The sequence below is a fragment of the Mustela erminea genome, chromosome X, assembly GCF_009829155.1.
Source record: "Mustela erminea isolate mMusErm1 chromosome X, mMusErm1.Pri, whole genome shotgun sequence".
Classification (NCBI taxonomy): domain Eukaryota; kingdom Metazoa; phylum Chordata; class Mammalia; order Carnivora; family Mustelidae; genus Mustela; species Mustela erminea.
In genome coordinates, this window is record NC_045635.1 from 31,699,698 (window position 1) to 31,725,753 (window position 26,056).

At 35.9% G+C, this 26,056-nt stretch overlaps 1 protein-coding gene across 3 annotated transcripts in view; it reads left to right on the top strand.

Annotated features, from left to right (window-relative positions):
- CFAP47 (cilia and flagella associated protein 47) overlaps positions 1–26,056 on the top strand; it is a 521,025-nt gene that overhangs the window by 154,247 nt on the left and 340,722 nt on the right. Inside the window, exons 27-30 of one of the 3 annotated variants that reach the window (XM_032330937.1) lie at positions 6,809–6,909; positions 11,517–11,645; positions 12,819–13,050; positions 22,996–23,217. In XM_032330937.1, the coding sequence (XP_032186828.1) occupies positions 6,809–6,909; positions 11,517–11,645; positions 12,819–13,050; positions 22,996–23,217 (684 nt within the window). Of the gene's footprint in view, positions 1–6,808; positions 6,910–9,714; positions 9,803–11,516; positions 11,646–12,818; positions 13,051–22,995; positions 23,218–26,056 lie in introns of those variants that run through there. The other 2 variants (XM_032330939.1, XM_032330938.1) reach the window with 2 other exon arrangements.

The window sequence follows — 26,056 nt, forward strand, 5'->3', positions numbered from 1 at the left end:
GTAACTTTGCATGCATTTCATATGTCTCTTTTTGGAAAGGAATAAAACCACACACAATTCAAATAAACCTTTTCTCTTTTCCTAACACTGGACACATGCAATGGGAATATTCTGAAAGATAGAATCTAACTTTGGGATATTAATGAAGTAAGAGTGTTTTATGCTGCATAGATCTCCCTCAAGTTATGATGAGGTTATGCCCCAGTAAACCCACAATTAATTGAAAATATCATAACTTGAAAACATTTAATATACCTAACTTGTCAAGCATCATAGCTCAGCCTAGCCTACCTTAAACTTGCTTAGAACAGTTACATTAGCCTACAGTTAAGCAAAGTTATCTAACACAAAGCCCATTTTATTATACAGTATTAAATATTTCATGTAATTTATTGAATGCTATACTTTAAGTGGTAAACATAATGGTTCTAACTATATTATCCCACCTGTCACTAGCCTGAGAAAGATCAAAATTCAAAAATTTGAAGTATGGTTTCTAATGAATGTGTATTACTTTGGCATCATCCTAAAATCTACAAATCATAAATCAAACCATCTAAGTCAGGGACCAGCTGTACTTCATACATGGTAATTCCTGGTTAATTTACTTTTCCCTTCCCCTCAGAACCACTTCTTTTTTGCCAGGACTTCCCAGCTTACCTTATCCTCTGCAGCCATATTCTCTCTGAAAGTGATGTCAGACCATCACGTGGTTCCCCAAACCCTTGTGGCTCATTTCATCATATCCTAGTTGCTCTGTAATAAGTGTTCCCTTGGGTGCCTGGGTGGCTCAGTGGGTTAGGCCTCTGCCTTCTGCTCAGGTCATGATCTCAGGGTCCTGGGATCGAGCCCCACATCAGGCTCTCTGCTCAGCAGGTAGCCTGCTTCGCCTTCTTTTTGCCTGCCTCTCTGCCTACTTGTGATCTCTCTCTCTCTCTGTGTCAAATAAATAAATAAAATCTTTAAAAAAATAAGTGTCCCCTTGCTTAGCTGTTAATCTTTAACCTTTAAGATACTAATTTCTAATCAACAGATATTCTGTATTGCATTGCTCTAGCCAACACCAATACATATTTCATGGTGGGATTTTAGGCCTTTGGTCAGATAGGGAAATGATTTTTCATAAGGAGGAGGTTCTATCATGACACAGAGCTGATGGCCTCCAACTCTGACCAGCTCTGATCTTAGTCTGTGTTATTGTTTATAAAACAAAACAAAACAAAACAAAAACTCTTCCTTACAATTTATTGAGCCTAGATCTTTCAAATTCTTATTTTTTTTAGGTTCATTAAAAATACACATGTATCCTGAAGTTTTCCAAGACTTGAAATGAAACTAACCTATAAAAATTACCTAGTTCATTTTAGCTAGATCATGGTTGTCTTCTAAAGTAATGTGCACTACAGCATTCCAGAAATAATTTAACGAGGGGTGCCTGGGTGGCTCAGTCAAGTAAGCATTTAACTCCTTCAGGTTGTAATGCCAGGGTTGTGGGATTGAGCCCCGCGAGGGGTTCTGTGCTCAGATTCTTTACCTCTGCCTGTCCTCCTCGCCCCCGCACCCCGCCCCCAGCTTATGTGTGCCCTCTCTCTCTTGAATAGATAAATTAATCTTAAAAAAAAGAAAGAATTTAATGAAAGTAAGCTTTTTGTTTTGTGTGACTTCGTGTTATCATGGAGATAGTTTTAGTGTACTAGCACCTAGTTACACATCAGTTACACAACTTGGTAAAATATTAAGAACTACTGAATTATATATCTTAATAAGATGGATTTCATGATATATAAATTATATATTTTAAATGTTGGTATAAAAAATGAGGGCATCTGATGGATATTATCATAACCAAATGACTAGACTCGGTATCACTAATGAGGAGGGACACAGACCTGCTCTACTTCCTGGTGGGATGAAATGAGAACCATGGGACAGCACATACGAAGTTTTTTTGGTCAGAAAGAAAACATTATCCAGTCAAGAGAGGATAATCAGAATATTTCAGACAACTGGCCTTGACTCTTAAAAATAATGTCAATGCCAGGAAGGACCATACAAGACTGGGAGATTGTCCTGGTTTAAATGAAAATAAATTCAATCCGTAATCTTAGTTTGGAATTTGGCATTTACTGGGACTCTTCAGCATGGATTGTAAACTAGAGAATACTCTTACACTGATGTTAAATTTGATGGTGGTGATGATACGATTATGGTGTTATAGAATAATGTTCTTGTTCTTAGCATATACAGGCTGAATATTTAGGGATAAATTTGTACATGCACATTTTAAGAAAATAAATTTTAAATAGAAGAAAGAAATGAATATGGCAAAATAGTAATTGCTGAACCGGGTGAAGGGTACATATATGTTTATTTTACTAGTCTTCCAATTCTGTGAATTTAGAAAAATGTGAAGTAAAATGTTGAGGTAGAGGAAAAATAAATCGTTAATGAGAAATTTCAGGTGAACCTGAAAATGACAAAGGATAAAAATAAATTGTGCACTCCATATTTGACTTTCCACATATTAAGGCATTTACTGATTGATTTATCATACTAAAGTGTTCATAGTTTGTGCATGGTGGTCGTATCTAAAACAGTGGGAGGTAGAAAGCAGCCAGAGTTTTCCTTATCCTCTCATTGTGCATTGTTCCCTAGGGTACAGCAATACCTTTTGTCTCCGTACCCAACTGCAAACTTACCACTTCTGTAAGAATTTTCATGTGTCCAACAGGAGAATTTATTTATGTCAGTTTTATAAGTGTTGCTTATGGTTTACTTAGGAGAGCATCTGAAATAAAATATTTCTCCCTTGTGGTCCCTGGGTAGCTCAGTCAGTTAAGCCTCTGCCCTTGGCTTGGGTCATGATCCTGGAGTCCCAGGATAGAGCCCCACATCAGACTTTCTGCTCAGCAGGGAGTCTGCTTCTCCCTCTATCATGCTCTCTCTTTCTCTCATGCTTTCTCTGTCTCAAATAAATGAATAAAATCTTTTAAAAAAATTTCTTCCATAGAATCCAGGAGAATATTCACAGCTTCCAGAAAAGGCTTTTATTTAAAACAGCTCCTTTTAAGAATTTATATAATTTAACATTATTAGAACAGCTAGAAGTATTAAAATGCATGCTGTTTAATGAGATAACTGATAAAAAATATTTCTTTTTTTTTGTTTATTCATAATCACATATATCATAATATATGTGACTCTATCCAAACTTGGTAACTTTGAGCATACGTGCAGCAAGCCAGATCTGGAAGCTAACCATTCATTCTTATGCAGTGGCCAAGAGCATAGCTTTGCTTCAGGTTTATTGAACTTGAATTTGGGCTCTCTATTTCTTTTTTTTTAAAGTATTTTATTTATTTATTTGAGAGAGAGACAGTGAGAGAGAGCATGAGCAAGGAGAAGGTCAGAGAAGAAGCAGACTCCCCGTGGAGCTGGGAGCCTGATGCGGCACTCGATCCCGGGAATCCAGGATCATGACCTGAGCCGAAGGTAGTCATCCAACCAACTGAGCCACCCAGGCGTCCCTGGGATCTCTATTTCTTAATTGTGTGACTCTAAACAATTGTTGACTTTTTCTGGACCTTGCTCTTGTAACTAAAGTCTGAGAAAGTTAATAATATGTATCCTCAAAGACTGTTGAGAAGATTTATGGAAATGAAATAATGCATTTTAAAAGCCTAGCACAGTAGTTGCCACAAATAGTTCAAGCCCATTTCTGTCACCACCAACATCTGCATCATATCGACTCTGTTGCCAGGAATGTCCATCCTGATTTTTACTCATTGGAACTCTTCCAAATCACCTATGCATGATGATTGCTATTTAAATCTCCAAATGGAACCAAAATCCATAATGTCAGAGTTACTTCACTGTTACTGTACAATGTTATAGTCATTTTACTGTTACTGTAGTTTTGAGTATTTTTAGAGTAAATTCTCTACCACTAATGGTTCCTGGCTATGTAGATTGGTATAGAGAATCCATAAATAATACCATTATTCTCTGATAAGGTACCCTATTTTCCCAGAGATACTTTTCTTAAAGTGTAGAGTATTAATATTATTGAATGTAAGTCCTGTTTCTGTTTTAATATTTCTTAAAGATTTTATTTATTTATTTGACAAAGATCACAAGTAGGCAGAGAGGCAGGCAGAGAGAGAGGAGGAAGCAGGCTCCCCGCCAAGCAGAGAGCCCGATGCGGGGCTCTATCCTTGGACCCTGGGACCATGACCTGAGCTGAAGGCAGAGGCTTTAGCCCACTGAGCCACCCAGGCACCCTGTTTTAATATATTTTTACTCATAATGATATTAATGTATAAAGTGTCCATATTCTTATGCTGTGCAATTTGTATAATTTCTGTATCATGTGCCCCATAGAAGAATGTAGTCAAATGAATTTTGTATACATTGGTTATACTTTATTCTGAGGAGTATCTGAAATCAATGTTATCATCTGCAACACACTAGTTTTATAAGAAGAAAAATTACAATATTTATTCCCATTTCATTGAATTTTACTTCACCCTCATTTTCTTTAGTTCTGTACCATTTTATAATTGTTTCAAATGATACTGCTTCTTTAAGCAGTATCATTCATTTAGTTCACTTGATTGTTGTCTTGGGTAGGGTTTGTCCACAAGCTGACTTTTAGATGAGGATTCATGGATATGTGGTTTATTAAGGAAGAACTGCCAGGAATAAACAAGGTAGGGGAAGCAGAACATGGAATCAGTCATCCCAAATAAAATGAAATTTAAGTCAGAGTCCCAACCTCAGCTTGATCCCATGGGATCCTCTAGAGATAAAGTTACACCACAGAGTTTTGTCCTATTTGAAACAAACAAACCAGCCTTTCAAATTCCTGAACCATATAGGTGCTGACTATGGCATTACTGAGGCGACCATAAACTCCCAAGGCAATTGAAGCTCTCAGCAGTTCTAGCAATCCAACATTGGTTCTTGAAGGTTACAGTTACCCAACTATACCCACCCAGAGGATGGGAGCAGACCACAAAGAAATTACATCCTCAGGGATAAGGACATAAGGGCAGAGTAGCCACAGCACTTGCTAGAGTAGTCATTTTTTTCCTTTCTGTTTTTTCTTTTCCTGTAGTCACTGTTAAAGCAGAAAGCATTTTGGGCTCTAAGGTAACAATGATAATGGTATCTTTGGATAACCTATGTTATTTAATCTGAAAAATATTAGTTAAAGTTGGGCAGTTAATGGAATTTTGATTGATCACTACATGTAGCATAAATACATAATATATAGAAGTAATGATTCATGCTATCAAGGAATTTTAAATTTCATTTTTAAAAAGGACATCCTATAGAAAAAAACAATTATGGAAATACAGTTTAATCCTGACTAGGGCAATCTGATACATGTGTTTAGGATGATGGAATGGAATGATTAGGGTAGGTCAAACAAGACAATGTTGAATATGTATAGTTTGCAATATTTTAATGCACATCAATAGGTAAAGAGAAAAATGTAATGCATTCCTTATGAGAAACTATGCAGAACTGAGGGGAAAATCAATTCCTTTACATGTAACGTATGTTTATTTTAATGTCCCTGACAGCTCATTATATTTCAGCTACAGAGTTTTTTTTCTTAGTCTCATCCTATCCTGTATTTATTTGTATCAACTTGGATTATAACCCAGATTTCATCATTTCATCTTTTCAGTGACCATACACTACATAGAAGGGCTAATATGATACATAGCAGATGCAAGAGTGAAATTATCTTGATAGTTGCTATAATACAGAAATTAAACCGATAATCCAGTATTATAGTGGTATAGATCTAAAATCTAGTACTTCTGTTAAAAGATTAGTTGGGGGTGTCTGATTGACTCCATTGGTAGAACTCCTGACTCATTAATCTCGGGCTTGTGAGTTCCGGCGCCCTGTTGGGCGTGGAACCTACTCTAAAAAAAAATTGGGCAAGGACAGAGTTGTTGCATAAATTGGACAGGCCCAATATAAGCTTAAGAGTGTTTTGTGGGTCTTATTAACAAGAAAGTTCACAATGCTTTTATAAAATAGATTAATAGTGTGTCCATTGTGGAAGAGATTAATACTCTAGTGGTTGAATAACTTTGGTAGTGTTGCTTTCAGTTCTCAGATACCTCTAAAGGACAAACACAAAATAAAATATCATCTGAAGAAAACAGATGGTATGTGAAATTTGTGGAGACCTTGTAGTTGAAAGAAATCTTGAATCCTCTAAATGTTTTCAATTTGAAGAAGAGAAAGACTAGAGAAAAAACAATAACTGTTTTTAAGTATTTGAAGGTATATAATGGGGATCAGCTCATAGATTTTGTTCTGTGTTGCCCTGAAACAAAAGGTCTGAAGTTAGAGCTCTCTGAATATGAAATGGGTTGGCCGTGAGGCGTGAGTGTCTCTTGGGTAGTGTCTCCCTAGTAGTGTCAGGAGGGCTAGATACTGTTTGTCAGGAATTCAATAAAAGAAGAAGGTGAGTAAATTAATTCTGAGGCTCCTTCAATTCTAAAACTTCCTGAATCTGTTTGTGAACCTTGTATAATTACAAGCGGAATTCTAGAGCACACTTGACAGTGAAGTTAACAATCTCCTTTAAAAGCTTTAAAAGTAAATAGTCTTAAACCATTAAAATAGTATAGTAGTTGGTTAAGAAAAACAAAACAGGTGGAAAGAAAAATGAATAATTCATGTCTTGATCGTTTAAACCATCCAGGATATTTAAAAAATATTTCATTGTATTTACTGTATCATACAATTTTATTTTATTGAAATGCAATGTTTTCACTTGTAGGTTTTTGCTTCCAGTTACTGCAACAGCAGAAAACTGTCTTCTTACCATTTATCCATATATGGCAACTCATCTTGATAAGCAAACAATTATCTTAAAGGATGGTAAGTTAGATATGACTATTGTCTCCTATTCTCACTGTATACATTCTTGTTATCCCAGGGCTGACACCTGGAAATAATATTACTTTAAAATTAACAGATAGGGGGCACCTGGGTTGTTTCAGTTAAGTGTCTGCTGTCTGCTCAGCTCATGATACCAGGGTCCTGGCCTGGAGCCCTGTGTCGGGCTTCCTGCTCAGTAGGGAGCCTGCTTCTCCCTCTCCCTCTACAACTCCCCCTGCTTGCTCTCGCAAAGCATGCTTTCTCTGTCAAATAAGTAAAATATTTTAAAAAAATTAACAGCTATTTATTAAACTCCTGCCATTTCTAAGAGCTGTAGTTAGCCTTGAGAGCAGAATATGGCACTGTCTCTTAATAGCAAAAGTTGAAAATCTAGCGGGTGCCTGGGTGGCTCAGTGGGTTAAAGCCTCTGCCTTCAGCTCAGGTCATGATCTCGGGGTCCTGGGATCGAGCCCCACATCAGGCTCTGTGCTCAGTGGTGAGCCTGTTTTCTCCTCTCTCTCTGCCTGCCTCTCTGCCTACTTGTGATTTCTGTCTGTCAAATAAATAAATAAAATCTTTAGAAGAAAAAAAAGTTGAAAATCTAGTGAAAGACACAAACACAAAGAAGATTGAAGTAAGAGCCCATTGTAATGTTGGAAGTGTGGGTGTGGTACAGAGGCTAATGCTGACTTTTGGTGCCTGGGGTAACTTTATAGAAGAGCTGACATCTCTGTAGAGTTTGACAAATGATCGTGAGCAGCATTATCTGGGCAAAGGGTAGTTTAGAGAAAGCATGGGGGTCTGATGGGCTGTACCTTTTATTCTGTAATAGTGGGAATCTTCTGTGATTTCTGAATATCAGTGATTTAGAAAGGAAATAACTGTTGGGATGAGAGCTGAATTAAAATGGAAAAGAGTGATCAGTAGGCTGGCTAGGAGTTGCTGCAGGGGAAATGGTGAGAGACTGAGAACAACAGGAAAGAAGCTACTGAGCTGAGAAATTTGAAATGCAAGGCACAGTGGCAAATGATTGATGGAGTAAATCTCAGAGGAGGAGAAAGGAATGAGGAGTGGGAAAACATTCTGTCTGCGTAGATTGTCAAGGCCTTGTTTCAGGGCTGAATTGGAGATCTTTTCCATGTTTGTAACCAGTTTTCCCCTGTTCTCCACTTGCTTCTTCAAATGTTTATCACTCTTATGAAATCTATTCAGTCCTGTTCTTCCTCAGTCTCAGGACGTGACCTTTTCTCTAATTTTCAGAAGAAATAAAGACCATCAGGCAGGAATACTCTGAATTTCCAAATACCAAGCATGCGTTCGAATCCATCATCTTTCCTGTCCAAGCTGGGAGTGACAGGACCCTCTCCTGATTTAGGCCATCCCTCCATCTGAATCCCTTCATCCAGTGACCTTGCCTTTCAAATCATGCCCCACTCTTAGCTGCTTTGGGGGCCTGTGCAGGATGATAACAAGGAAGAAAGAGATTATATCCTCTCATTGAATAGGCTCATTCTCAAAGAGAAAAAAGGTGAATCTAGGCCTTGTGTTCCTGATTTAATCTTTGCACATTTACCAGTCACATACAACACTTGATTTCCCAGACAGGGGGAGAAAAAAAAGGAAAAGAAGCAAAAGCAAAGGAAGCTAAATAATTAGAGCACCATAGCTTTCTTTACTGGGAAGGACATGTTAGGGGTGAGGCAGAACATTCTTCCATTATACTACTATTACCCCACTACTGAGCAGCAGCTTATACTATGGACAGCCCCTCCCCCCACCAACCTCTCATCAGACTCTCCCCGGACCTCCACATCATCTTCTCACCTCTCTGACTGTTCCTTCCGAATTTTATACACATTTTTATACACGTCCTCAAAATGTAAAAGATTTTCTGCCTGATCCTGATGTTATATTTTTATATTCTTCTAATGTACTAGGTGGGGGCAGATTTCAGATAATACAACATAATAGAAAGAGCAGTGGATGAAGTATCACAGAACCTGGGTGGAAATTCTATTTTGTGTTCTAATCTCACCATTTTGCCATTTGCTTTTATCATTAATTCTCAGATCCTCAAACATCTGTTATTTAACAAAATGTACACGGTAAGAGAATAATGGATGCTAACAGTATCTATTTCAAAAGGCTTTTGTGAGAACTCATGGAGTAAAAACCTGAAAATTATTATTATTACTATTATCATTTTTGTATTATTGTTATCACATCTGCATTATTATTGCTTGAACACTCTTATATTTTTCACAATGTCCTCCAAAAAATAATGAGGAGTTACTGTATAAAATATTGCTATTTCTTTAAGAGGAAAAATATGAATAGAATTTTAGTGCTTGTATGATGATTGAGTATGAAATCTGCAGATTAAAAACAATACATCAATTTCAATAAATATTACTATAGAAAGATGTGAGTTTTAAATATTCTAATATATCTTTAGAAATATCTAGAGTAAAATTTATAATATATATATATATTTTTAAAGATTTTATTTATTCATTTGACAGAGAGAGATCACAAGTAGGCAGAGCAGCAGGCAGAGAGAGAAGGGGGGAAGCAGGCTCCCTGCTGAGCAGAGAGCCCGATGAGGGTCTCTGTCCCAGGACCCTGAGATCATGACCTGAGCTGAAGGCAGAGACTTAACCCACTGAGGCACTCAGGTGCCCCTATAATATATATTTAATGCTTCCCAGGCTTAGGGTGCTCTGCTAAGTATGCGCCTTGTGTTTGTTATTTCATTTAGTGCCCCCAACAACTGAGTGTAATACTCTTATTAATTTCACTTGACAGATTAAGAAAATGAGTCATAAAGAGTTTGAGCAGCTTGCTCCAGGGAATTCCAACCAAATTTTTAAGACCTTGGAGTCTACACACTTATCTCCTGTGCTCTAGAGTATGATATGTTCAGTAAAGGTGAAATCTTAAAGCACATTAACTATTTTAAAAAGTAAAGGAGTATGATTTACTTGTTCTAGCTAATACGCTGAATACAAACTTTTATATCAATCATTACTTTTAGTTGAAGAGTACAGATGTGGGTTTCTACCCTATTAGAAAGTTTTTATTATTTGATGGTAAGTTGAAAAGATATTGCCTAATGCATCCACAGTGAATCATTCTGTCATTGAATTTTCTAAGGCTCATTTTTAGGAAGTCTATTGTGGTGTAGTATTGCAGAGATATGCACATTCTTTGGTAAATTCTGACTGAATTTGTATTGAAAAAATGGAAGGAACTTAGTATATGCCAGCTTACTTATCTGTGTTATTGCCTGTAAAGTAACCCTTAGAATAGATTCATGAACTCAGAACTTTAAGTGTCATTTTGTGGATAAAAACATGTTTCAGAGCACTTGTATAGCATCCCCATAGTTTAATAGCTCAGGAATTGTAGTGCCAAGATTTCAAATCAGAAATTTCTAACTGCAAAGGCTATGCTTTTCTGACAGAATTACATTATGTGTATTTGTATGTGCATATACATATACATATACATATACATATATGTGAATAGACAGAAAATAGATAGGTAGATACATAATCTGGCCTTAGTTCACATATACTATCTTTTCTTTATTTCCCTTTTATTTATTTATTTTATTATTATTGTTTTTTATTATGTTCAGTTAGTATATAGTATATAGTACGTCATAACTTTTTGATGTAGTGTTCAATGATTCATTAGTTGTAAATAATACCCAGTGCTCATCACCACATGTGCCCTCCCCAATACCCATCATCACCTGGTTACCCTATCCCCCCACCCTCCCTCCCCTCTGAAGCCCTCAGTTTGTTTCCTGGGGTCCAGGGTCTTTCATGGTCCATCTCCCTCTCTGATTTCTCCCCCCTTCTGTTTTCCCTCCCTTCAGCTATTGTCCTCTGCGCTATTGCTGATGTTCCACATATGGGTGAAACCGTATGATTGTCTTTCTCTGCTTGACTTATTTCACGTAACATAATACCCTCCATTTCCATCCATGTCCATGCAAATGATCAATATTCTTCCTTTCTGATGCCTGAGTAATATTCCATTCACTTATGCTGCCATTTCTTAACGTTGCCTTTAGTTTAGTTTGGTTGATTACCATGGTGGCAAATTCTAGTGTATATACAACAGTTCTAACTGGAATAGAGATTGAAAGCTGTGCAAAATGGTGTCAACTCAAAACCAAGCACTGATTTCATTCCAGAAAATTAACTAGGGAGAAATTGTGCTTCTTATATTAAATTTTGAGTACCATGTGTAATCCAAAAATTTTAGTGTAGAAATATTTAAAATGGTTTACATATCTTTATTTATCCTGAAGTTGAGCATTGGTCATTCTCCAAAACCTTTGATATGCCATAGTAATGGCCTTGTTGAATAAAATTAATTCAGTTCAGAAAACCATATCAGCTTCTAACAGTCTTTTCCTTGACATCTTATTTTAAGTATAATGGACATTTAGACTTAAATTTTTCTTTTACTCTGTGTGTGTGTGTATTTATTATATATAATATATATTATACAGAAAATTATGAAATTCAGGTTCAGTAATTTGAGAGTGAATTCACAAATGCTTGTTGGCTTACTGTGTTCCAATGTATCATTAGTAGATAAAGATGACAGTTCTGTGAAGAACAGAGACAATGTTTCGGTTCCCTCCCAAGAACCTGGTTTATCCTCTCCTGCTCCTACTAAATTTAATGATGCTGAGCCTGCAGAGAGAAGATTATTTATTGGTATGTAGCAAATGTATATCGTACCGAGCAAACCCAGTTCATAACATGATCTGTTTAGTATTATTGAAATGAAAACTAGGCTTTAGGTAAGAGAAGAAATCCATTTTTAGGTAAGAAGAAATCCATGAAGAAAAACATGAATTTTTCATTAGTTTTAAGTGGGTCATCTCCTTGGGGAACTCTCTCCAGTGATGTGGAACAGAGATTCTCTAATGTTTTCTGTTCACAGTATATTTAGTATCTCAGTACTTTTCACCCAGGTCAAAAGATGTACCGAGCAATTCCCTTTATTAAATGTTTTGGTTGAAAAACCTGAGAGTAGTAATTCATGTGCTATCCAGCATATGCAGTAATGATATTTAACTAAAATGTTAAATATCCTGTCGAGCCCCTCTAAATTTGTTGTGACATCCCAGGTACCATCTGCCAGATTATGGGTTTGTCTGCCAATTATTTGGCTGGATCCAGTATTACCTATCTTAGAAAGAGATGAACACATAAATAGATAAAGATATGAATTTGGTAGTATCTTTTATAATTAACTATTCAAATATTCCTTTCTCTAGATATGGGTAATACTAAACATTTTCCTATTTATTGAATGGACCAACCAAATTAAATATTGTGAGGTTTTTAAATGACTGTGTACTTGTGCCATTATGTAGATATTTGTGAAAAAAATATATAAAAATCATTTTATATCCTTGAAAATTTCTCTGCCTTGAAATGCTTTGTTTTATTAAAGTGTTTCACTTAGATAAAAAGTCATTTTGAATATGAAACCAGTATTTTAAACCAATATTAAGTCTCCCTTCTAAGGTTTAATTCTGTCTATTAAGTAGAACTGAAGAATGGTCAAAATATTCTACATGTGTAGTTAGAAATGAAACATTCAATTTTGGGGAGTGCTTTCACATACCATTATGGCAAGAAAAAAATTTGATGGTTTTTTAAATTGAAATTCAACAATTTTTAAAGTATTTCTGTTAGGTATCTGAAAATAAATCTATTTTCTTATTTTCAAGATACAATAAATTGACTCAGAATTTCTTTGTGAGCATAACATAATTTGTAAAATTTGCTTTATTTGTCTACATACAAATAGCAGTAGCCAACAGAATATTTTACTCTATGGTGATGTAACCCTTTTTTACAAACAAATGTGAATTTTAGGAATTGAAATAATACATGAAAATTTGAAGTCAGGCAAAAGTAAAACGTCAAAGAAATACAATTACAGAGCTATGGAAGAGGAGGAGAAAAATGAGCAATGGTTTTCTCCTGAAGAAGGAACAAAGGCATATGTCTTCTTTGAGAAGGTTGTAAATGCTGCTCAGACCTGGTTCAGTCTCTTCGGCTGGCCTGAAGGACCCCATTCTCTTTCTATTCCAGAAACAATAAGAAGGTAATAGCTATGTGTTTCTCTAAAACTTGCTTTATATCATGTAATAAAATGTAGTCTACTCATTGGGGTGGTTTTAGGTGAAACATAATGTTAAATGATTTATTCTACACTGGTAAATTAGGAGGAGGTGACTAAGAAAAGCATAAGGACACAACTATAAATACTTTGGTATAGTTATATATTTTTTAAAATAAAGATTTATTTATTTATTTGAGAAAGGGAGAGTTTATGTGCGTGTGCACGCGCACATGGGAGGAGGGGCAGAGGGAGAGGATCTCCAACAGACTGCCCTGAGCATGGAGCCACACTCGGGGCACCACTTGAAGCTCCAGGCCCGGCTCCACAGGGGTCGTGACCTGAGGACCCTGAGATCATGATCTGAGTGGAAACCAAGACTGAACCACAGATACTCCCCTGGTATAGGTATACTTTTTAAAATTTCTTCTAAACATCGTATGACTTGAGGTCAGTACTGAAAATCTCTGAACCTCGCTTTCCTCATCTGTCAAATGACAACGGGTAAACTATGGGTGAGAAAAGCCATTTTAAATCTGAAAACTTTGGAAATTCCACATGTATATATAAAGGAACTATCAGCCCTCCATCTAGAGTATGGTCAGGTAGACAGTATATTTACTTCCCTCTTTCATGTACTCTTTATTACTCAGCGTTTATATTCGGGAGTGAGTTAGGTTATGCTAAATCTATAGTTTTCCTATAAGTTATCTTTTTTTAGTTTTTTAAATTAATGGGATAATATCCGCTTCAGAGAATGAATATTTAATCTTTACCTATGCTGAGAAAAATGAATACAGAAGATATACTGAAAATTTACAGGCTTGATCATAAAATCATCTGACTCCAGGGAATTTTTTAGAGAAGTTATTCTGTTAACTTTTCAGTTTTCTGATTTGCTATTTGTTCTACTAAAAACCGTATGTATTTTGAGTAAATTTTAATGATTTATTTTCCTTTTAGGGGAGATCATTGATCATACATTTAAAATTCATTATCTGACAGTGACTACTAGTATTATTGATATGTTCATAGTCTCTTTCTCATTTATAACTTTATTTAATTTATTTATTTATTAATTTATTTAATTTTATGTCTCTTGTGATGAATAAATTTTGAAATCAATTTATCCATTTCTGTGTTTTCTAAACAATTTAATGTTGATTTTTTTTCTTTTTAATTCACTTCTTTAAACTTGTATGCTTAATTGTTTTCAGGTCTATACACTTACGTCTTTATTTCATGTTGGATGCATCCTAGAAATTTTGCTATTAAGTATTTTCATTTTTGTTGTTTTTTATAGAGCTTGTGATCTCAATTTTTATTTTCTGTGTAGTTTTACTGTAATGATTGCTAATTTGTTGTTTGTTATTGGATTTATGTATCTTTATATGCTTGCACATTCTCATTAATTTGGGGGTATTTACTTCTATTATTTTGTTCTGTATTTTCCTAATGTAAATGATGCCAGGATTCAATGTATCTGTTTGTAAGTAGTAGTAGATATTTCTAGATGTTACATAGTAAGTATTTCAGAGTAGGATCACTGGATCAGATAATATAAGGTTTTAAAAATCTATTTTATTTTTGGGTGAATTTCTAGTACTTTTCTATTTTATAACCTTACTAATGAGTTACATTGCTGTACCTTGCTATTTTGATAGGTGGGTATCCAATCACATCATTGGGTACTGCTTGGGGAAAGACAGTTCTAGAGGAATATGGGGACCTTTCTCTAGTCCTAGGAAGAAAGCTACCCCAAACCAAATACCTCTAAATAAATAAAAGCTGTTCAAGTAACAATGTTATTCACTGCTAATTATTTGGAATCTTTGAATCATGGACTCTCAAGCTAAGAGGATACTTTCATGGTAAACCCCCAAACTCAATGCTTCCTATATTACCCCATCATCAGGACTCAGTCAGTCTTTCTCATAAGTCTGATTTCATATTTTGTTCACTCTTTCAGAATTATTTCATGGTTCCCATTTCTTTGCTAATCTGCAATTTCTGAAATAAAATCTGAGTGTGGTAATATTTTATATCATTCAATCTACTTGCTATTCATTAGGCCCTTTCACTTAGAAAACGCATCTTTTGACTGTTCTCCCCTCCCTCCTCTTTCCTGCCATCTCTTTTTTGTTTTTCTCTATTCTTTGTTTCTTCATCATCATTAGAATGATGGTGCATCTTTTATACCACTTTCAATTTTGTCCTATGATTTTCATATTTTTCTGTATTTGCTTTCTTATATGTACACATATACAGATCTTCTTTTTAAAAATTTATTTATTTATTTATTTATTTGAGAGAGAGTGCATGCATGTGAGCACAAGCAGGGAGAGGAGTAGAGGGAGAGAGAATGAGGGAATCTCAAGCAGACTCCCTGTTGAGCTTGGAGCCCAATGTGGGGCTCAGTTCAATGACTCTGAGATCATGACCTGAGCTGAAACCAAGAGTTGGACACTTAACCGACTGAGCCTTTTAGGTGCTTCTTATGTATATAGATCTTCTTCGTTTGCTCTTTTAGTCCTCTATAAATTTTTTTTAACTTATTTTTTTTTCTTTAAAAGATTTTATTTATTTATTTGACAGTGAGAGAACAAGAGAGGGAACACAAACAGGGGTAGTGGGAGTGGGAGAAGCAGGCTTCCCACTGAGCAGGGAGCCTGATGTGGGGCTTGATCCCAGGACGCTGGGATCATGACCTGAGTCAAAGGCAGACGTTTAACGACTGAACCACCCAGGCACCCCGTTCTATAACATTTTTAAATTGGTGTTTTTCGTTTTGTTTTTTAGGAAGTCGGTGTTATTCATCCATCCTTCCTTCCTTCCTTCCATCTGTTTCTTTCATAATGGCATCCTGTTTTTGTGTTTTGGATGCATGCCTTCTCAAATATCTCTTCCAGATATAGTACTTGAATTAATCATCATGATTACTGTACTGAAGGTCACTTCCTTCCTCTGTATCTGCCAGGTGTAATCTTGGTGACTCTCTAATGTTCCTTTCAGAAAAATGATGTCCTTTTCCCCTGCAGCCTACTGGTGTACAGTCTATCATTTTAATTTATTCCTCAATATAATTCCATTCTTTGTTTTATAGATTTTCTTCAGAGTTGGTATACTAATGGTTCTTTTCCCAACTTTAGTGTTGTTACAGGTCTCTAGTCTTTCTGACATTTCAGCAATATTTTGAGTGGGAGAGAAGATAAGCAGGCATGTTCATTTTATCATCTTGAAGAGAAAGTTGATCTTCCTTCTCATAGTTTTCTATAGTTTTACTCTTCTACTGATCCCAGATTAATGACTATCATTTCTGTTATTGCTTTCATTATTGTGGTCTAGTAATCCATGCCCCACTGAAGTTGCTTGGCATTATGTCTCTTACCTTATTCCTTTAAAAATAATTTTGTGATGTTATTTTATTAACGATAATGGTTCATACATATTGGACTCTTACTATGAACAAAGCATAATTATATGTGCTTTGTGGATATTAATTCAGTTATTCTTTATAATGACCTTGTGAGATAGGTACTATTATTATTATCCCCATTTTACTGATGAGAAACTGAGGCAGAGAGAATTAGTAACTTTCCCAAGGTCACTCAGCTGATAAAGAGCAGAGTAAGGATTTGAATCCCAGCATTCTACCCCAGAGATAGTCCTTTTAAGCATTAATCCACTTGCTAATTATTACAGGATCAAATTAAGATTTGGGAAACTTTAACACTTGAAAGACATGAGCTTCACCATTTGGCATTTTTGCCTTTGTTTTTAGACTGGGTAATATAAGTACCTATGGTTATATATATCAGTTCAATAAGATTAAGAATACAATAGTCTAGAACTGAGGAGAGCTATGTAATCCTAATGTTTATAGGCTAAGTAAGTCTAGGATTTCAGATCAGGTGAAGCTCAAATTCCTGGGCAAGCCATGAATTCTAGTGAAGTCAGTCATGTTAATAGGGAAAGTGGAATTGCCTGGCCCTATATACAATAGATCCCCACTGGAGAGTCATCCATTACACTAGTCCTGAGAGCAGAAATCATTGTGAATTATGGTGTGGATATCAAAAACTTTTTGTTTTCCTTTTAACATTATTGAACATTTTTTGACATATTTATGCATCACCTTTCTTGAATCTGAAGATACAGGTTGTCAGAAATGCTGCTTTATTGGTGTATTATCCTAGGTAATTTCACCCTTTACAAACACCAATTTGCAGCAGACAGGCAATATGGCCCATTCCATTTGTTGATTTGAAAGATATTCAGGTGGAATAGCAGGAACCAATTATTTGAGGAGATTACCTTTATTGATTAGTAGTCTGTTTTCAACTCTTAGAGTCCCCTAAATATTATTTATTTTTATCCCTTCCCCAAATCACCAAAAGGTGGAAATAGCTATTGAAAAATATAAAAGAACACAATTTATGTTTCAGAAATCATTAGAGGAAATGTACTTAATATTATAGTCCACTCACTTCAAGTTGGATTAATTGTGGGAACTAACATTTTTTCCAAACACTACTGGGTAGATCTCTAAAGAGCTGATCACAGAAACATTTAAATCCTAGTGGCAATTCCACTGCATCTGGCAGAAGTGATTGCAGTACTTACCATTGCTAGTCCAAACTTCCACTCCAACATGTACCTCCTTCCAGCTGCCACACACCAAGAGCACATCTGGGAATACCAGTCAGGAAGCTTAGGGGACAGGGTTCAAATTGTTTCAAAGCTACATTTTATCCCAGAAGTTTGCATGTAGGGTGAGTATATAGAATCTCACAGGATTAATTAATGGAATGTTCTATCATTTATAATGAGAGCATGTAAAATAAAATAGTTACTCAGTGCCTCTGTTTCCTCACTTGTAAAAAGGAGGTAATTATAATGCCTATCTTATAGGGTTGTTGTGATACTTAGAAGAAGTAATATCTTTATTAGAACAGAGCATAGGACCTAGTAAGCATTCAATAAATATTAGCTGTTAATATTAAATTTAACTAGGATTATGTTAGTAGTGTTGTGCATTTCTGATATCATTCATTATATTTACCAGCTCTTCTGTTTGACAGTGGAAGATAAATATAAAATCCATCTTTTCTAAACACATACCAAATGATGTGTTATTGATATGAAATGATGTGGTAATGATAATGATATTTCATTAACAATATTTCTCCTTCCCTTGCACAGGATTTCCCCCCAGTTTGATAGGAAGTTCTGATGTTTTCTATAATGTGTGTGTGGGGGGGGTATGTTTTATCTTTGCCACTTTGAGCTGCTGGCAAGATTGCTGGTAAATTTAATAATATAAACATAAAGTTTCTCCATTTCTGAGCAGCCAGCCATGTCTAACACAGTCACAAAAATGTGTCTTTAGACATTCCTGTTAAAATAGAAGTGGTTAAATAACTGATTAGAGTTGGCTTCCTTGAGTACTTTCCATTGCTCCACATTGCTGTAAGAATAATGAATCATTTTACAATTCTTTTCAAGATAGTTTCCTTCTTTAACCATTTTACTACTTGCTGGCTGGTGATAGTGGTATGTGGTAAGTGGTTTTGTTACCTAGAAAGATAGATCTGACATAAGTACACTGAGACTTTTGCTTGTGCATATCTTTAATCTCCAAAGTAGGAGGCCTCTCATAATTGAATTAGAAACTTAAAATCATTTAATATCTTAATATATAAATAAGAGGAAAAGGAATATTATTAACAATTATTAAGCTTTTAAGATACAGAAAGTCCACATTTGTGGGATATGCATTCATATAGTTATTAAAGAAAAGACTATAGTTTATACATCATAATTTGTGTTCTCAATGGGCAATTCAGTTATTTACTAACAATGTCACCTTTTCCTTTAATCATCCTCTGAACAATAATTTTAACTAGCTAATTTCAGTCAGTGTTCATGTGCTAGAGGAACTTTGAAGACCCAAGCTGTTTCCTCATGACTTTTAATTTTTTATTATTTATTTATTTATGTAAAAGATTTAATTTATTTATTTGAAAGAGAGAGAGATATAGCAAGAGAACATGAGTGGGAAGGAGAGGGAGAAGCAGGCTCCCTGCAAACAGGAAGCCCGATGTGGGACTCAATCTAAGGACCCTGGGATCATAACCTGAGCTGAAGGCAGACACTTAACATACTGAGCTACCCAGGAGCCCTCCTTTTGATTTTTTTTTTTAGATTTTTTTTTAAATTTTTAAATTTATTTTCAGCGTAACAGTATTCATTGGTTTTGCACCACACCCAGTACTCCATGCAATCCGTGCCCTCTCCAATACCCACCACCTGGCTCCCCTGACCTCCCACCCCCCACCCCTTCAAAACCCTCAGATTGTTTTTCAGAGTCCATAGTCTCTCATGGTTCACGTCCCCTTCCAATTTCCCTCAACTCCCTTCTCCTCTCTAACTTCCCTTGTCCTCCATGCATTTGTTATGCTCCACAAATAAGTGAAACCATATGATAATTGACTCTCTCTGCTTGACTTATTTCACTCAGCATAATCTCTTCCAGTCCTGTCCATGTTGCTACAAAAGTTGGGTATTCATCCTTTCTGATGGAGGCATAATACTCCATAGTGTATATGGACCACATCTTCCTTATCCATTCGTCCGTTGAAGGGCATCTTGGTTCTTTCCACAGTTTGGCGACTGTGGCCATTTGACTTTTTAAATCATGAAATAAAACACATATAGAGAAAGGTTCACAAAGCAAGTGCAACAACCGCTCATTTTACTCCTAGAGCAAACCCCTATGCAGATGTCACTTTGACAGCACACCAGAGTCCTATTACCACCCACACAATCTACCAGATCTCTATAATTGAAAGGAGATTACTAGAGTGACTTTTATGGTAAAAAAAAGTACTTTTTTTGGCACTTTTAAGAAAAGTTTTATTATGTAAGCATAAATTGTAAACTCTAGAGCTTAAGGTTTCTTTGAATTTTTATCGTATTTGTCACCATGTAACATATAGAGAGAATTAGAACTTTGTGAACATGTGTGTAGCTAACACTTAGACCAGGAAATAGCTATTGCTAACATCTCTGAATCCTGCTCTTTCTAATTACCTTTCCATCTCCTAGAGAGGTCATCATTATTCTGAATTCTAACACCAAAGATTAGTTTTTTCTGTTTTTGAACTTGATGTAGGAAGAATCATATAGTTTGCATTTTTTTTGTAGCATCTGGATATTTTTGGTCATTATGTTAATGTGATTCATTTTAGCATTTCAGAGTTAATTATCAGTAATGTTGCACATGAGGCCATTGTATGAATATTCTGTTATTTAATCATTCTGTTCATAGACATTTCACTAGCTTCTGTATTTTTCTATTATGAGTAATGCTATTATGGAAATTTTAATATATGTCTTTTGGTTCATATTTTTGAAAGGCATATATGTTAGGAGTAAAATTGCCACATCATAAGATAGGAATATGATCACCTTTAGAGGTTACTTCTAAATAATTTTCTAAGGTGGCTGTACCAATTTCCACTCCTGCAGGTCATATATGAAAGTTCCAGTTGCTCTGCACTCTAAGAAACAGTTAATATTGTCATTCTCTTCAATATTACCTCTTTCTGATGGGTGTAGTTTGAACTGACATCTTACTGCTCTTGCTATTAAGAAAATTTTCACATGTTCTTGGTCATCTGGAAATGTTGTATCAAAAAGAGTCTGTTCTTTATAGCTGATCTTACTGGGATTCATTGTGATTCTTTCATGTATGGTTTGATTTTTTTGTTGTCAGTTTTGGAAAGTTCTCAGCTGATATCCTGATAGGCATTCTTTTAGGCTCTTCTCCTTCGCTCACTCTTCTATATTTTTCATCCTTCTGTCCCTCTCTGTTACAGTATAGATACAGTCCTACGGCCTACATTCCACTGCATTATTTCTTCACTTAATTTAGTCTGCTGTTAACTTCATCTATTGGTCTCTTAATTTTACTTACTGGATTTATTTCCATATTTTCCATTCAGTTATATACATATACTTTAAAAGATTTTATTTATTGAGAGGGAGAGAGCCCATGGAGGTAGGGGGAGAGGCAGAGACAGAGGGAGGCAGAGGGGCAGAGGTAGAGGGAGGGAGAGTCTCAAGCAGACTGCGCACTGAGCGCAGAACCCAATGCAGGGCTCGATTTCATGACCTTGAGATCATGACCCAAGCCAAAATCAAGGACTGGGTGCTTAACCACCTGAGCCACCCAGGGGCCCCTCTATTTAGTCATATTTTTATATAATTTATAGTTCAATGACAAAATTCTCAATCTTAATTGTAGTACATACAATTACTTTAAAAGCCGCTGCCTTCGGCTCGGGTCATGATCCCGGGGTCCTGGGATCGAGTTCCGCATCGGGTTCCTTGCTCAGCGGGGAGCCTGCTTCTCCCTCCGCCTCTGCCTGCCTCTCTGCCTGCTTGTGTGCTGTCTCTCCCTCTCTTCCTCTCTGACAAATAAATAAATAAATAAAATCTTAAAAAAATTTAAAAACAAACAAACAAAAAAACTATAATATGTGGGGACCCTGTGTGTCTGTTTATATTGTTTATTGTTTTTTTTATTTGTATTTAACTTGTTGCTTTTTCTCCTTTTTAAAGTTATTATCTAGTTATGTCTTAATTCTTTTTCTTTTTTAAAAGATTTCATTTATTCATTTGACAGATATTGAGCACAAGTAGGCAGAGCAGGAGGCAGAGGGAGAGGGAGAAGCAGGCTCTCCACTGAACAGGGAGTCTGATGCAGGGCTTGATCCCAGGACCCTGAGATCATGACACGAGCTGAAGGCAGACACCCAACCAGTGCCCCTAGTTATGTCTTAATTCTTTTTAGATTATCTCCCCTTTTCATAATTTTTTATGGAAATATTTTCAGTGTTAATTCTTTTCCATATAATATCTGTTTGCTTTGTTGGTACCTTCAGGATATACTGCTCTATTATGTACGTTACTAATGAGGAACTTGAGAAACAGATGAGTCAAGTAGCTTCCATAAAGCCACACAGTAAGAGGCAGAGCCATATTTGAGCAATGGTAGTCAGTCCCTTACCTAAGTCAATGTAATTTGTCCTGTGATATGCAATATAGACCTACTAGCTACCGTACTGGAGAACTGCCATTCAGAATGGCTCCTTGGACACTTTTTAATTTATCAGTCCAAGTTAGTTAAACATTTTGACTCTGATTGCTAGCAAATAAATAGACAGTATAGTATAGTATTAGATAATTGATAAACTATAGACAAGAAATGGTTGGATTTTTTTTTTAACTCCATTTAAAAATTAACACGCATTATAACTCAGTGTGGGAAGTATCAGAAATAGAGATTGTACTGTCTTATTTAAAGAACAGAGAAATATATATGAGCACTAGCTCTCTGGACTTATCTTTAAAATGTGAATGTCCACTTATGAGGCCAGTGTGCAGGATGTGCCCTTCTAATTATTAAAATAAAAAACTGAGAAAACATGTATAAATTTGTTTTTGTCTAAACATGTGTGATGTATGTTTGGCATCGATTTTTAAAACTACTATAGGCATTATTATCTCCAATTTAAATGGTATAAAATTTGAGTTCAGTGAGAGTTTGGATAACTTCTCAACCAGGTAATGGGTCCAGAGCACTTTACTGTTTCTCCAAAGCACTTGCATTTTGTAATCACAGTCCAATCTTCCAGACCTGACAATTGCAGCATTAGATAATAACGTGTGTTTAAAATAAAACAAGGTAATGAAAAGCTCCAGAGTTATCAAAACATCTAATTGGTACAACAAATTGTAGCTATATAACGTGAATTTTGTAATTTCTTATTTGATTTTAAATTGAACTTTATTTAGTCATTGAACATTTTTTTCATAACATAACATGTTGAGTTTTTTTTTTATTTTAAAATTGTTTCCTCATAGGGAAGTGTTTAAAATACAATTCTACTCATCACCCTCATCATCCAAAAAATTTTCCAGACAGAGTGACTTTTCTAAATATAATAAGACCATATACGATGTGATGCTCCACTTGAGTGGAAAAATGCCACCTGGAATTCATTCAAGTCAGTCCTCACCTAAGGATAATACTGAAAGGGTGACTCAACTTCATTTTCAACATTCATCAGTTCTTGAATTTCTCAAGTAAGAGCATGGATGTACTAATATAAACATGTTATTATGGCCTGGATAGATACATAAGTAGATGGGTAGATAGGTATATAGATTGATTTTGGTATTATTATCTTTTTATAATATATTTACTTAGTTTCCACTATATACATAATACTGTGAAATATATAAATAATAAAAAATAAGCTTTTCATGGGCCATTAAATTGATAATCTAAGGCATTCATTCTCAAGCTTTATCATCTATGCAAATCTTTGTGATAGCATTTTAAACAGGTTGCTGGCCCTTACCCACAGAGTTTATGATGTTAATTTGCATTTATAAGGATTTTCAGGTGATACTTATTTCTTCTGGTCCATGGTCTCATTTTGTGATTTCTCACCTAGACAAATACATTAATCCATGGAAGTACAAAGGGATGAAACCAATAAGTTTATTTCTCAGAATACTGTTAGTATAATCTCAAGATATACTATGAATTTTTAGTCTGCATAGTTAAGTCATTTAGTATTAAAATAATACACAGGTAAAAATTTCCATAAATGGTTGACAGAAAATATAAGAAAAATATTTGTCATTACAATGTCTGTGTTCCTCTGTAGAGATTAAATGATGAATGTTCAAGAAATGGAAAAGCAGTGTTCATTGAAAGTTTGAGGAGAGTACTGGTGAATTTATATTACTTCTTTTTCCTCTATTTGTAGTATCCTTATGCACTGGAACATCTGTAAGCCATGTTACTATTCCATTTAACCATCCTTCAGTACCATTAAAATAGCATTGTTGCTTGTAATTATTTATGCAATAAGTTCATGTATTTTGAAATATATTACTGTGTTTTTATATCATTACTTCTTTCTATATGGAATCTACTCCATAGCTGGCCAGAGATGTGTACCTACGTTAGTAGGGGTGGCAATGAAAGATAACAGGAGGAATCCTATAGCTGGAATGCAAATGAAAAATTCAAGTAGTTCAAGTTTTATTAATTTCCAGATCAGAATTTTTGAGTCCCTTGCATCCTATGGTCTTAAAAAATTAGACATAGTACAGAGAAACAGGAATATGATAGCAGAATAGGAGTACCCTAGACTCACCTTGTTACATGGACACAACCAGATAACTATCAAATCATCCTAAATACCCCAGAGATTGACCTGAAGACTGATAGAACTATACAACTAAAGGGAGAGAAGAGGCCATGTTGAAGAAGGTAGGAAGTGTGGTGATGTGGTTTAGGGGAGAAGTAGATCCCAGGTGCTGCAGAGGGGAGCAAGCCAGGGTCACTGAGAAGGGCAAGAGAGCAGGGAACACACAGGGGAACACAAAAGAAGATTGTTTCCTCATAGCCATTGGCTCAGAAAATGAGAGGGGCAGAATTTTATGAGTTCTTGAATTAAGTGGGACTCTAACCCTGCAGTTTTAAAGGCTAGTGGGCTTTCTGTGATACCATCTGGAAAGCACCGTGCTGCTCTAGCAGTGAAGGCAGACAAACAACTTGAGGGCATCTGGTATGGAAACAGTGAGCTCAAGAACAACTGAGGCACACACTGGGGAGATCTTTTGTTCTCAGTGTGTCACTGAGAAGCAACATTCACAGAGATACCTCTCCAGGAACAAAGGAGCTTTCTGGTGCCATTTTTCTCCCCTGCCCCTCACCATAAACACAGAGCCACCAGTGGGAAGTGGCATAGCAATGATGCTGGCTATCTCACTTGCTCATACTAAGCCTCCTGCCCTGCACTCCAGTGAGACTTCCCTTCTCAGTCATACTTGCATCAGTTCCAGCCCAGCAGATCTTACCTCCTGAAACCCAGCAGAAACCCCTGTCAATACCATTTCTCCTGACCAGATAGTTTTGCAAAACCTCAGCTCCAGTGGAGGTGGTGACAGGTCTCTTCACAAGTAGACCAAAGCATACCTAGTTAAAACTTGCCACATTCAGGCCAGGATCAAACATTTCCTGCAGCACGCAAGGAAAGCCTCTGCAGATGACTAGCCTGAAGGATAAAGTGGTCAGGACATAATGGCAGCACACATGCAGCACACATCAGAGACACTCCCCGAAGAGCCAGGTCCTGGGAACTATGTGACCTTTTCTTCATAAGGCTGTTAATTTCAGGAGTAGGAGAAATAATTGGCTTTTCTAATAGAAGAAGCAGGCAGAGACTTAAAGATCTAAGTGAAACAGAGATAAGTAATATGCCTGATGGAGAATGTAGAGCAATGATCATAAGGACACTCACTGTACTTGAGAGAAGAATAGAAAACATCAGGGAGACCCTTAACCACAGAGATAAAAGAATTTAAAAGAATCAGAGATGAAGACTGCAATAAATGGGATTAGAAACACACTTGATGCAATGACTACCAGGCTGGAAGAAGCAGAGACTGAATTAATGACCTTGAAGACAATGAGATGGAAAACAATGAAGCTGAACAAAAGAGAGAAGAAAGAATTAGGCAAAATGAGAACTTAGGGAATTCAGTGACCTTATCATGTGTAAAATATTGGTGTTATGGGAATCCCAGAAGAAGAAGAAGAGAGAAAAGGGGGCAGAAAATATATTTGAAGAAATAATAGCTGAAAACTTCCCTATTCTCAAGAAGGAAACAGACATCCCAATCCTGGAGGTACAGAGAAACCTCAACAAAATCAACAAAAGCAGGCCAACACCAAGACATACTCTAATTAAATTTGCTAAATATAGTGATAAAGAAAAAAAGCAACAAGACAAAAGAAGTCATTGACTTACAAGAGAAAACCCATAAGGCTAGCTCGGGATTCTTCAACAGAAACTTGGCAAGCCAGAAGGGAGTGGCATGATATATTCAATGGGCTGACTGGGAA